The sequence below is a fragment of the Sarcophilus harrisii genome, chromosome 3 (assembly GCF_902635505.1).
Source record: "Sarcophilus harrisii chromosome 3, mSarHar1.11, whole genome shotgun sequence".
NCBI classification, from domain to species: domain Eukaryota; kingdom Metazoa; phylum Chordata; class Mammalia; order Dasyuromorphia; family Dasyuridae; genus Sarcophilus; species Sarcophilus harrisii.
In genome coordinates this window covers 119,244,192-119,259,167 of record NC_045428.1, presented here as the reverse complement: position 1 = coordinate 119,259,167, position 14,976 = coordinate 119,244,192, and the positions used below count along the sequence as shown (strand labels likewise).

The window sequence follows — 14,976 nt, the reverse complement described above, 5'->3', positions numbered from 1 at the left end:
GGCAGCATTCATTTAGCTTATTTGTATCTTATGTTTATAAAAAAATTGAATGGATGATCCAAGATTTTTCATAAATTTACTTGCTTTTCTCTGTTATTAACATATATCTGCTTTAGATTTGAGTATTTAAATATAATTAATGCCAAAAATAAGTTCTTGTTTGAAATTTGGTTGGGTTTTATTTTTCGTACTATAAAAGTTGGTCCCTATATTTTGATATTGATTGTTGCCAACTATCATAGATATCTATATTGGCAAAGTTTTAATCCATAATTAACCTGATCTATGCATTATGCAACACCATTTATTCCACCATTTTGGATGTTGATTAATAACAGGTTGTAGTTTTGACTGTTTTGCCCACTGCAGGTGACCAACTGAGTGCCATACTGAATTCCATTCAGTCACGGCCCAATCTCCCAGCTCCTTCCATCTTTGATCAAGCTGCAAAACCTCCCTCTTCCCTAGTCCACAGTCCATTTGTGTTCGGACAGCCCCTTTCCTTCCAGCAGCCTCAGCTTCAGAGTAAGTCTGTCAGCATTAACCTGCTTCATAAGTCCATTTCTGAAGCTTTGCCATTGCTATAACAATCTAAGTTATTTATCAGCTACTAATTGTCCATTGGTTCGCCATGTTGGTTATGCTTAAAGTTAAAGGGGTTTTTTCCCCATTTTTAAATACAGATATTAATTATTCCCATGATATGTTCTTGTGCTAGGACTTTTTGGTTTTTTATCCTCTGTTGCTAAAAGATTATTGAATTTCCCTATATTCTTTTACTCTAAAGTTTAGTTGCTTCAAGTTCAACATCACATTTTGCTTTCTGATTCTAGCACATTAAAGATAATTTATATCTTTGTAAAGAAATTATTTTAAATGTTACTTTTTAAAAACAAATTTGAAATTTGAAATTTCCTTCTAAAAATAAGAAGCCTTAATGGAAATCACTAGTATAAATGCATTTTCATTGGTTTCGAAATATTATTATAGATAGAAATAAAAGTATAATAGCATACATTTGATTGGGAGAGTCAAATGAATTTTATATATATATATATATATGAAAGATATCAGACAAATAATATGTTAATATTTTCAAATCCTTTAAGAAATGTTAATTCTTTGAATTACAATATAAAATGTAATGAAAAAATTTTAATGAAACATGAGATTGAAAAATGAAGGGAAATATGACTGACAGCTCTCTGTACATTTTTAATTACAACCTTATAAGATGATCAGAGATCTGCTATTCATTGAGAATATTTACTTGAATACTTCACAGAAGTAGATATGTACAGAAAACTTGCTTACCAGACAGATTCAGAAATACTTTTTGAATCAATCACAAAAGAACTAAGAACTAGAGAAATTTTAAGTTAAGATGTATTAATATGGCATTTCAAATTAAAAGTTATTAACAAATGCTTATAGACAAGTAGATGAAAAGCTTTAAAAATCAGGATCAAAAAAATAATAGAATGAAATTCAGGACCAACATTGGAAATGAAATTTATTTCTCATTATTAGAGTAGCAGGGAATTCAAAAAAAGAAAAGAAAAGAAAAATTCCATATATTTAACCAAAGTATAATTGGAAGTCTTTGGGGAAAAAAAATACATCAAAAAGCTTTCCTTAATAAAGTTCAAAAGAAAAATTTAGAAAAAATTGAAAAGTATAGTTTAAAAGTTACATATGTTTTAACTAACATGCCCTTTATTAAACAATAATAAATAGAACTGAAGTTATAACAGTACTACTATGATAATGGACCTATAACAAGCATATAGCAAATATGTATTTAAAATTCTTTTTCATAGTCTACCAACTTGGAATAAATTTAAAATTAGGGCATGAAAATCAAAAACCGTATGTAAACTGAAGTCCCAGTTTTGTGTTTTTTTTTTGCTTGTTTGTTTTGAAGGGAAAGTTATTGAGTAACTAAGATTATCTTCAGATATCTCAGTTAAATATTGTTCTGGGTTGTAGTTGACAACATATTCCCAAACTGTGCTCCTTTAAAAAAAAATGTGTGTGTGTCTGTGTGTGTATGCACACATATACATATACACACACATACTTACATACATATACCTATATATGTGTATATATTAATATACACACATATATTATGGCAGCCTTCTACTCAGATACTTAATGAAATTATTTCAATTTAGTTCTGAAATTAAGGTTTGATTTAGTTTTGTTATTTTTTTTTAAACTTTATATTAATGGAAAAACTTCAGAGCAGGTAATAAGCATTTTACTTCATAATCTCAAAAAAAGAGCTTCAATCTTTAGTGTAATGACAAAGTTCCTTACCATCAAAACAAAAAAATTTATGCCTTTTTCAGTAAACTAGAGCTTTGTTAAAAACACTATCTTAAGCTATTTTAGTATGTGGGTGTTACTCAGAATAAATAAGTAAAATGCATTTTCCTTGAGCTTCATTTTGTCTCACTTTAATTATTGAAGGTCTTTTTGTCACATATTTTGTGACATTGGATTCAAGGATCCAATCTAGAAACACACACACACACACATATAAAATAACCAGTCTAGAAAATGTTTATTTATATGAAAGACCAAGTTCAGTAGCTGTCACTGTGTAATAATGAAAGACATATTAAAGAGTTTTTTATATTTTAACATTTGAACTTTGATAACATTGACTATTTTTCCCTTGAAGGAGATTTTAATTTTCAGAGGTTAATAATTTGATTTAAAAAAACACTCATTGCCTATTATAAAATCTTCAAAGATTTGGCAAATTTGCATTCTAGTCAAATGAAGTTTATTTAAAAACATCTTTTAAAATACCTTTATATAAAAGGCAAAATTGAGTGTTGCCACTAATTGAAGAAAATATTTAATGTATAAAAAATTATTATTTGGCCTTGTGTAGACATAACTTTAGCAGTAAGAAAAGATTCTCTATTTTACTTTAATTTGATAGCTTAAAGTCTGTAAGTATATTAATTATTTTAGCTTACTTTTCTAACTAAGAAAATTAAATCCAAAAAACTTTTTGTTAATACTCAGGTTACCTATGGATGCATATTTCATTATAGTTTTCTTCTGACTTTTAATTACACATTTAATTTTCAATTTTCAGTCTTCAAAATGACTTGTATTATTTTTGGAATTGTTTGACTTGGGTTTCTGAAAATCAGAGAAAGATCTTGATCTTCTAATTGTCTTTTGTTGTTGAAATCCCATTATCTTTTTTTTGGTTATTTTTATCTTCAGAAGCAATTCATCTCTGTGTCCTCTGAACATCTAGCAGAGTACCTAATACATACATAGAAGGTACTCAGTAATCATTTGCTGAATCATGATAGATTGGTAAAAAAAAAAAAAAATTGATTCAATACTTATGTTTTCCTTTCAAATTAGTGCTTATTAGCAAATTATTAGTCCTTTAATATTTTTGTATAGAATAGTTCTGCATCTAATTTAGTAGCCATTTTCCATTAAAAAATATCCCTAGCATACATAATAATTCATAATCCATAAAGTGTGAAGTTTGAGAAAGATCCTCTGCCATTATTGAAAATTAGTGCTTTACTGCTTTTGTGTGTATAAAATATGAGCAATATTTAAGAAAGTGGACAATTTACTTTGTGTTTCTTAAATAATAAAAAGAGAATGTGCATATAGCATTTTATGCTAACAAAATAAAACTTTTTTTCCAGACAGAAAATGTATGAATGAACAGCTTAGTATACATTTTATAAATTGAGTAAATTACCCATTGAAGTTTTTGTCCTTATATATAGGAGGGTCTCAGTTTTAGGCCTACTAAATAGAAGTAAAATGTACAAAAAAATGTGAAATACTGTTTATTTAATAAAGATAAATTTTTTTAGTTCTATAATATCTTTTAAGTAGTAAAAAAGTTTTTTGTTTTTTTTTTTAATCAAGAAGGTGGGATAGTTCATCTTCAACAAATAACATTTTTCAAGTTTGACTATATCTATTCACATTCAAATACATTTGTTGACACTTCAGTTTCCTTATGCTTTCCTTTCTTGGTATGGTCTTTGAATACACACACACACACACACACACACACCCCTTTACCATTTTTCATGTCAAGAAATAATTTAAGATTCAGAGTTTTTTGAATACATGCAGTATTCCATGTTCCAGAAAAGGAAGAGCTTATATGCACCTTAGACAATAATCTATATTTCCAAAATGGAATAGATAACAGGAAAAAGAGTTAAAGAGAAGTTTAACAGTGACCTATCCCACTGGTGATCTCTCTAGCTTCTATGGGTTCAGCTATCATCTCTGGGCTAATTTCTAGATCTCTCTATCCAGCCCTCTGTTCTCCCATGGACTTTAGTCTCACATCATTTACTGTGACATTTCAAACTAAATTTTAGTTTAAGCAATTCATACATCTCCAGAACAAATCTCATCACCTTTTCCCCAAGGCCTTCCTTTCTAACAAACTTCCCTATTACAATCTAGAAGACCAGCATCTTCCCCCTTTCTCAGGCTGACACCCTTGTTGGTAACCTTGGCTCCTTGCTTTCTCTTAGTCTCCACATCCAGTCTGATACAAATCCTACCACTTTCACTTCTGCAATCTCTCTTGAATATGCTTCCTTCTCTCTCCTTTTTTATTGCCAGTACCCTAGTGTGGGCCCTCATCTCCTTGTCCTAGACTACTGCCACACCCTGCTGATGGGTCTCCCTGTCACAAGTCTTTTCCCACTCTAATCCATCTTCCATAAAGTGGTTAAGGTGATGTTTCCTACAGTGCAGGTCTGACCACGTTACTCCTCTATTCAGTAAACTCATGGGCTGCCTATTGCTTACAGAATCAAATATAAAATCCTTTGATTGATGTCCAAAGCCCTTTTATAATATAGCCTTCGTCCTCACCTTCCAGTCTTTATACCATATGCCCCTCAAAGATTCAACCATCCATTGTCACTGGCCACCTTTCTGTTCCTCAAATAAGACAATTTATCTTTTAGCTCTGTGTATTTCCATGCCTAGAAAGCTCTGTCTCCTCATCTCTGACTCTTGACTTCCCTAGCTTCCTTCATTCCCATCTTTCCCAGTTCCTCTTACTTCTAAGTCCCTCCATCTATTATTTTCTCACATATAGCTTATATATATAGCTCATTTGTACATAGTTATTTGTATATTTTCTCCATTAGATTGTGAGCTCATTAACGTCAGAGACTCTTTTGCCTTTCTTTGTTTCTCTTATCCCTTATAATGCCTGGAACATATTAGGCACTTAATAAATACTTAATGACTGACTTCATGAAAACCTAGAATGGCTTATGTAAACTGATGCAGAATGAAGTGAGCAGAATCAGGAGAACATTGTACACAGTAACAGCTAGATTGGGTGATAATTATGACAGACTTAACTCTCATCAGCACAATACAATGATCACAGACAATTCCAAAGTATTTGTAACAGAAAATGTCTTCCATATCCAGAGAAAGAACTATGGACACTAAATGCATACTATTTTCATTTTTTAAATTTGTTTTTTCTTTTTTCTTTCTTGTGGTTTTTCCCTTTTTTCCCTCATTCTTCCTTCACAACATGACTGATATGGAAATGTTTAAAATGAATGTACATGTATAACTAATATCAAATTGCTTGCTGTTTTAGGATGGGGGTAGGAGAAGGGAGGAAGGAAGAAAAAAATTTGAAACTCATAGTCTTACAAAAATGAATGTTGAAAATTCTATATGTATTTAGAAAAATAAAATAAAGCACTATTTAGTGGGAGATGTGGCGGGGGGGAGGGGGGGGAGAAGAGATGATTGAGTGGGGGGGGAAATGACAGATTTCATGCCTGATCTGTTGCACTGCTTTTCTGATTGGTCACTACAATCCATTCTGTACTGATCTGCCAAAGTAATCTTCTCAAAATGAAGCACCCTCTCTCTTTCTTCCTCTCGCCCTTCCTTTCTTCCCCTTTTTGCCCCCCTCTATCTCTCTTCTCTCCTCACTTTTCCCCTTTTCCTCTCTTCCTTTCTCTTCCTCCCTGCCTCCCTTTGTTCCTTTTCTCCTCTTCCTCCCTCCACCCCATGCCACACACTACACCCATCTAGGATCTTCTCTAGCTTCCTTCAAAGCTTCACTATTCTACAAACCTTTCCTGGTTCCCCTGCTAGTGCCTTCTACTCTGAAATTAACTTCCATCTATTGTGAATATTAATTCTTTCATGTGCAAAATCATTTGCATTTTTCTTGCCCTTTAGAATGTGAGTTCCTTAAGGACCATGTTTTTGTCCTTTCTTTATCCCCAGCACTAGCACTGAGTAAATCTGAAATGTTTGTTGACTGAGTTATTGATAGGAAAGCTCTTGCATCAGTTTTTAGACCAAATGGCCTCATTTACATTTAAAAATTCAATTTTAAAAATAAAAATACCCAAGAAGACTAGATGAGTTTGGGATTATCTACAGTTGATAATTTGGGGGTTTTATATAGTGAAATAAAATATAGTATGCTGTTCTGTAGACTGTGTAACTAATCTTAAAGTATTCAGTTAGGACTTCAGTTATTTTAATGCTGAAGTAAAATAGAAATAAATAGACAAATAGATGGGATCTAATGAAACCTTCTTCAGTAGAATCATAAGCTTCTTGATGGAGGAATTGTCTTCTTTTTAAATTTGTATTCCCCAGTACCCACCACAGCACTTAGAGTAACTAAGGTACTTAAAGAGTAGTTGTTTGGGGTTAGCTAGGTGGTGAATTAGATAGAGCACCAGCCCTGAAGTCACAAAGACCTGAATTCAAATCTGGTCTTAGACACTTAATACTTCCTAGCTGTGTGAGTTGTTTGATCTATTAGTTTGCTTCTCAAAAACACTTTATATAAAAACAAAATGTTTCTACTGCAATGCTGTTTTGTTACAAAACATGTTCTGGTTCTTGGTTCTTAAGTTCTCTCATTAGGTTTTGGTGTCATGTTATGCTATCTATAACCTTAATGACTTTGGATGAATTATTTAAACTCTCAGCATTAATTTTATTACCACATGTTCTTTACAGATATGATTCTAAACATAATTCTCATTTACAAGTAGGTTTAAGAAAAAAAGATTAACTATTACAAATATTCTGCTTGGTCCCTAAGGACCAAGAAATAACTTCAGAGAATTGAAGTTACAAGAAAACAAAATTCATTCCAACATATAAAGAATAATATGCTGCCAATTAAATCTGCCCAGAATTAGAAGGGAATGATTCCAAAGAGAGTAAATTATTACTTCACTGGAAATCTTCAAGCATGGGTTGCATACCTATCGAAGGTATTATTGAGATTGATGCTTCAGGGATGGATTTGACTAAATTACCTAAAAATATCTTTTTAGTGCTGAGATTCTCTAATTTTTAATGTTCCTTTGAAACTTATTAACTCTTATGACTATGGGCAAGTCTCAATTCCTTTAAGTCTCATTGTCCTCTGAGATGAAGTATTACTAGGGGAGGTACTGGTGTAGGGGGGAGAATATATTGATTGGAATTTCTGATTAGGAAAATTGGGGCTCAAAGAGGTTAAGAGACTAAGGATGACTGCATAGATATTCAATATCACAAGAAAGTCAGGAAAACTCTAAGCCTCACACTTATCCACAATGTCACCCATTATAGAACATCCTCAGAAATAAATAGAAATCACTCATGCAATCCACAGCAGAACTATCAAGTAAAGAAATCATTATTAATATACTCTTAATGATAGAAAACAACCTGAGCCTAACATTGAATAGAAGGAAATACAGACATGTATGTGGCATTTGATGAATTATTCAGCGCTTTCACTAACTTCAAAATGATTATGATTCAAACCAATTCTAATTGTTCAGTGATGAAGAGAGCCATCTACATCCAAAGAGAGGACTGTGGGAGCTGAGTGTGGACCACAACATAGCATTCTCACTCTTTCTGTTGTTGTTTGCTTGCCTTTTGTTTTCTTTCCAGTTTTTTTTTTCCTTCTTGATCTGATTTTTCTTGTGCAGCAAGATGACTGTATAAATATATATACATATATTGGATTTAACATATATTTTAACATTTAATATGTAATGGACTACCTGCTTTCTAGGGGAGGAGGTGAGAGAAAGGAGGGGATAATTTGGAACAGAAGGCTTTGCAAGGGTCAATGGTGACCATCATGATACATGGTTTGGAGAAATATTATAAAAGGAAAATTAGCTGGGCTCAAACTTGAAAGGAGAGAGAATTTTCAACTTGGCAAGTTATATCCTCTGAATAATTCAAATTATGAGTGATACCAAAAAGCAAAGAACATCTGCATGCTGGGTCAGCATACTGCTGAAGATGAACTAAACGCAAGAACTGGCATGAGATACCATCAGCAATGTTCAGGTAGCTGGTCTATCTCTTTTTCAAGTTTCAAATCTATGGGCTAACATGATAACATGATGGATAACAGGTGAATTGATTATGAGTTCGATTAGTAAAATACTGAAAAGAAAGCCTGCAGTATGCTTTGTGAAGAATAATGGGAAGAGTACAGGAAAGACTGTCAGAAAAGATAAAAAGAATGGATGAATTTTTAAGTACATGGATGGAGGAAGATTAGAGAATGCCTAAAGCACCACAGTATATAAGATTTAAATATGGCAACTGTACATGATATGTTTATATATCACCTTTTTCTTTTCTTTTTCTTTTTTTTTTAACTGTATGGATTGATAGGCCAATTGTTTTTAAATTTTCATGAATCTCATTGAAGAAGTTCTATCAAGGCTGTACAATGTCATCTGCAGTCATAAGCACCTGGAGCATCTCACCAGCTACAGCAGGCTCATTTTCCTTTTGATGACCATGGACAGTGTCTTTGGGGTGGCTTATGGCTGCATTTTTTATGCTTGATTTTATATTGAAAATCAGAGAATCATTAAACAAGCTGTCTTTATGGTTAATCCTACCAAGGAATCTTTTTTTTTTTTTTTTTTTTGATTCTAATATGTCCATACAAATCTCATTGTTTGAAAGGAGCTTTTAAGGCTGTTTTGTTTTATGAAGTCAAATGTTTTGTTTCCCGTCTTTTTTGGGAGGAGATTATTAGTAACTTTCCTGAGAAATCCACTTGGCCCTGATAACCTTTTTATCATTATTTTGGTTAAAGGAATAGATAACATTCTTACCAAATTGGCCAATAACTGAAATATGGGAGGCATGCTTAACACACTGACTGAGAATTAGGGTTTTAAAAGATCTTAATGAATAGAATATTGAGCCAAACTTAAAAAGGATAATTATAAAACTTATGCCATGGGTTCAACAAACAGCTTTACAAATACAAGATCATAGGGGCTTAGCTGGCCAACAATTCACTTGAAAAAGAGCTTGATTTATAGTTTACTGCAGGTATCATCTCAATCAACAGCTTTATGTAGCAATCAAGAAAACTAATGAAATACCAGTTTATATTAACAAAGCAATACTATTCAGGACTTAGGGAATGTCACAATCCTGCTATATTCTGCACTGATCAGACCATATTTTGAGTTTTGTTTTAAAGTTCTCTGTTCATGTTTTATGAAGGTTAATGGTAATCTGAAGATTATGCAGAGAGGGGCAACCAGTAAGGTGAAATCAAGGCATCAAAAAAGAGAGATTTAGCTTAGAGAAGATATGAGATGACAAAATAATTTTGAAGAATTTAAAGGGCAGTCACAGAAAGGATTTAGGCTTATTCTATAAAATTTAGGAAGTTTCAAAGCAGCAAATTTAGGCTTGATATAAGGAAATACTTTCTAATAGAGCGATACAAAAATAACATGGACTTCCTTGGAAAGGAATGGGATATCCCTTCTAAAAAGTCTTTGAGCAGAGTTTTGTTTAGTGTGTTTAAGTCTCACTTGAACTACATGACCTCTAAGTTCTTTTACAAATTTGAGAATCTACAGTTCTCTTTGTGAGTATTCCCATATATTTTTTATTACTTATTACCTAAATCTAATTTCATTTACTATTCTGTGAAATAAAATTCCTTTAGCATATTGTATTAATGTTCATATGTAGCCCCAAAGTCTTCCCTCCCCCAGATTTTATTTGAAGATCTTGCCACAGTTTGATGGGTAATATATTGTGATATATAACTACAACTTCCTTACAGATAGCTGCTACGTCTTCTACGTTCTGCTACGGTTTGATAGCAGAAATCCATTTTTTTCCTATCCTTCTGCATGATTATCAGCAATAGCATTCATCTTCAGATTAATCATTCCAGTTAACTCTATTACAAGTGGTTTAGAAAGTACAAATAATGGTTATAATGTGCCTAACATTTTTTCTGCTGGGGTAGGTTTTTTGGTAGTAGTTAGGGTGGAAGGAAATTGCCTTTACATGTTATCTCCCATTACAACTCAAGTAAATCAGAAGGCAAAAGTCACATTTTTAAAAAATGTGCAAGGCAATGAAATGACATGAGGAAGATATTGATGGTTCTGAAAGTACCTACTGTAGCAAAGTTAATTAAAATTTTAGAAGGCAATAACTATGAATGTATTAGGATTGTACTTTATATCTGCTAAAAGAAGATAAATATCACTTTAAGCTGCTTAAAGAGCTTTTATAACTACTCCACAATGGTATCAGAACAAGTAAGATTTTCTTTCTTACTGAAAAGGGGGGAGGGGGAGAAAATCATATCCTTTCTAGATCTCAGCGTAGCACAAAAGAATTTGTTGGCAATCTACTTTCCAAAATGTGGTTTCAAAGAGAAAATAGAGAAGCAGAATAAAGATATAACATGACATGAATTTAAAATATGCCAGAAAAATAAGCAAATGTTTGCTTCTTTATTGACTCTTAAAAATGTCTCAGCTCTATTTATAGTCATCTGACACAAGTATCCCCCCCCCCAAAAAAAAAAGGCAGCAGGAATGATAAATTATGTCCCTGAAGAGGCAAAAATTGACATTATTTTTAACCACTTAAAATAAAAGCATTAAAATTTGCTATTAGAGTTTTAATCAAACTTGCAAAAATTTAGAACTTGTGTTTTCCTCCTCAAAATTGAGTTAGATGAAAGGTAAGGACCAGAAATGTTTTTTGCAAGCATATATGGTAATTACTATTTTTATTCTTTGTAACATTTTTTTAAATAACATTTTCTGAAAATTATACGAATAAACAATTTTCTTCTAGTTTTTGTTTGACAGTGATAAATGTATTTGGAACATATAGCTCATGGAATGTTTTTATGCAAATAATACTTATTTTTTTTCCAATCATATGTAAACATCGTTTTCAGCATTCATTTTTTGAGTTCCAAATTTTCTCCCTCCCTTATTAGTCTCTCCCCAAGAAAGCAAGCAATCTGACATAGGGGTGTGTGTGTTAACACACACACAAGAAAATGAAAATAGTATACTTCACTCTGCATTCAGACTCCCATCAGTTCTTTCTCTAGATATGGATAGCATTTTCCAACATGAGTCTTTTGGAATTGTCTTGGATCATTATATTGCTAAGAAGAGTTAAGTCTATCTTAGTTGATCATTGAACTGTGTTCCTTGTTCTTCTGGTTCCACTTGGTTCTGTAAGTCTTTCCAACTTTCCTTTTAGGGTCTTTCTGAAATTCATTTGTTCATCATTTCCTTTTCACAGTAATATAGTATTCCATTACATTCATATACAACTTGTTCCCTTACTGATGAAATAATTCACTGTTCATTATTAATATTCTTATTACATTAGTCTTTTCACATCAATTACCTATTCTTGTAATCATGCCTATTAATAGTCTTTTAGTATGATGGTTTGTAGTTGGAATTGAAAAATAACAGTAATAATAGCAATAATAAAAATAATAATAATTTGAAATCATAGATCTAGAGATTGAAGGAACCTCAGAGACTCCAATTCCCTCATGTTATAGATAAGGAAACTGAAGTTCAACAAGATTAAATATTTGGCCAGTGTGAAACTGATGTAAAGTATCAGAGTTGGAATATGAATTCCAGTCCTCTGAATCCAAAGCCACTGCCTTTAATATAGCATTTTGACATTCATAAAACACTTGACCCATTTCTAAAAATCCTTATTTGAACTTCTCTCTATTCCGATTAGATAGATGTCATTATTGCCCCCATTTTATAAATAAGGGTAATGAGATAGAGAAAACAGTAATGACTCTAGGTACTAAGGTGGGATTCCAAATATTCCTGACTCTGAGACCAGCACCCTAGACTATATCATGCTACCTTCCTCAGAAAATAACTGTATAATTTGTATTTAATTGAATACAAGATCTGTATTGTAGGATAATCATGTTAGATGTATTCTTCTGTGTGATTGTCATATGGGGGGGGAAAGATTAAATGACCTATTTTCTTATAGCTATAGAATTATTTACATCTTCATACTATAAGTTTGCATTGCCAACTGTTAGTGGTTTTATTTGCTACTTTAAAAAAAATTGAATATGCTGCCATCAGGTAGCAAAATGTGGCTTGATGCACATAGTTTCATGATCTGTATTTTATATAACATGGGATAGAATTTTTTTAGTACTTTTAATAAAAAATACAACTTTTATCATAGCAGAAAATTAAAAACATTAACCAACATGGTATTTAAAATTGGTTTATAGACTCATGGAATTTGGAGTAAGAAGGTACTTTAAAGATCATTTTACAGTTCAGGAAACAAATCTAGAGAGAGGGATCAACTTCCTAAGCCTCACAGATAATAAGTTCCAAGCTGAGATTCTAACTGAAGATTCTAGATTCTGTGTGTTTACGTGTTAGATGATATTGTAGATAGAGCACAGAGCCTGGAATCAGATAGACTTGAATTCAAATTTGACTTCCGATACTTAGGAGTGTTACCTTAAGACAGGCACTTAATTTATGTCTCCTTCAACTTCTTCACCTGTAAAACGGAGCTTATAAAAGCATAACACAGGGTTGTCGTGAGAATCAAATGAAGAAAGTATTTAACACAGTGACAGTAAAATAGTAGATACTTTTTAATATACTTGTTTTACATCCTTTTGGAATATTGAGCCACAGTCTTAGAGCAGATTTTAAAATGATAAATATCTAGTTAAAATAATAAATAAGCTAATAACTTTGGTGCATTGCTCACAATATTACAATTCGCCCATAATTCTAGAGCCATTTCCCTCAGGAATAAAGTATGTATTCTGGGACACAAAACTGATTTTTTAGCTCCCTGTGTGTAACTCAGTATAAAACAACTTCTTTTCCTAGCTGTGTGACCCTGGCCAAGTTACTTAACCCCAGTTGCCTCAGCAAAAAGAAAAGATAAAAGAAAACACTCCTCTGACTTTCTTCCCACCACCCAGCAGCTGACATTATTCTCCACAGGTTTCAGGTTATTCCGAGCTTTTCTTTCCTACTTTGAGGAGAAAACAAGGCTTATTTTTTTTACACTAAAATTCCTTGTGATTAATTTCTTTTGCCTGTTGATAACTTTTAAATTTATTCTTTCTCTCTCTACCCTTTCTCTTTTTCTCTGTGTCTTTCTGTCTTTCTGTCTGTCTCTCTCAATCTCCTGTCTCTGTCTTTCTTGGTTTTCTGTTTCTGTTTGTCTCTCTCTTTATGTGTCTTCCTCCCTCTGTTATCTCTCTCCTTCTCCCTCCCCCTCAACTTCTTTCTCTGTCTTTTTCTCTCTCTCCTTCTCCCCCCTCTCTTGTTCAGTGACACTTTAAAACAGAGCTGCATTTGTCTCAATAATGTCTTAATCTTCAGTTTTTACAAACTTTGCAGAGATCCGGGCACATTTTTCTGACAACTGAATATATATTTAACAAAATTTAAACAAGGCTTTTGATTAGAAGTTTAATTTTAGTTCAACTCTTTCACTAATATATTTCAGAAGAGTTACCAAAAACATTTTGAGAGGATAAAAGTTCAAGAATAGAAATGATTAATAAGACAAAAGTTACATTTAAGATTTTCTACTGCATTTAGATACTAGTAGTTATTCCTTAAATATTTGTTGAATGAACTCACAATGTTGGCAATCTAAAAAGCATATTTTTAAAATTATAACTACAGGCCATTATCCTGTTAGGTGTAATTACTAAAGTACTAATAAAACTTAGAATTGGAACTAACCTTAAATGTCATCTCATTTAACCTTGTTTTGTAGATGAAGAAACTGAGACCTAAAGTGATTTATTCAAGATCATACAGGGAATTCATTAGTGGATGAATATAGACTTGAATTTGAGTTTGCTGTTTCCAGGCCATGTATCTTTTGTTTCACATCATGGTTTCACTTTCTTTATTCAGTATTTTGACAAGTCTGTAATACTCTGCTGTGAATATTCTTTCCAGCAAACAGTATATATCTCAGTCCATCTATGCCTCCTCATCTTGTGTGAGTCATGTCCCTGTCCACCCTTAAATGTTCCACTGGGGGTCCACTCGGTATGCATTATCATATTTTGAATAGTGGACATTCTTTATCCACTGTGTTTTTCTTTACTGGTCCTTTAGGTAAAATTTATGGTTATGGGCCTCATTTAAGAACTTAATATATTATTATTTTATCTTTTGAATGCTTTTGTTTTTGTGTCAGCATAAATTTTTCTTCTCTTTTAAATCCTTTTTGTGTATATATATGTACTTCTTTCAATTTTCCTTTTTCCTATATTCTATTCTGTGCCATACCTTGCTTTTTTTTTTTTTTTTTTTTCACTATTACTTTAAGAAACTTCAAATTAAGTCAGGCTGAGGAGGAGTTATTTCCAATATACTTAGCAACAAATATTTGGGATCACCCAGAGTTTTCATTTAGCTTTAAAGATGATCCTTATTATTTAATGTCTTATATCTTAATAAAGACTATTGTCATTTAAGTTATTTCAGAAAGACTTAGATTAGCCCAAATCATCAGCAAGAGACTAATAAATCTACTAAAACAGTAAAATTGGATCAGTACTTCCCCCCCCCCCCAATAATTATAACAATTTCA

General features: G+C 32.2%; 1 protein-coding gene across 2 annotated transcripts in view; it reads left to right on the top strand.

Moving 5' to 3' along the window:
- Positions 1 to 14,976, top strand: part of MYCBP2 (MYC binding protein 2) — a 312,149-nt gene that overhangs the window by 234,578 nt on the left and 62,595 nt on the right. Inside the window, exon 56 of one of the 2 annotated variants that reach the window (XM_031958522.1) lies at positions 346 to 525. The exons of the other annotated variant lie outside the window; for it this stretch is intronic. Coding sequence (XP_031814382.1) covers positions 346 to 525 — 180 coding nt within the window. The remainder of the gene's footprint in view (positions 1 to 345; positions 526 to 14,976) is intronic. 2 annotated transcript variants of the gene reach the window in all.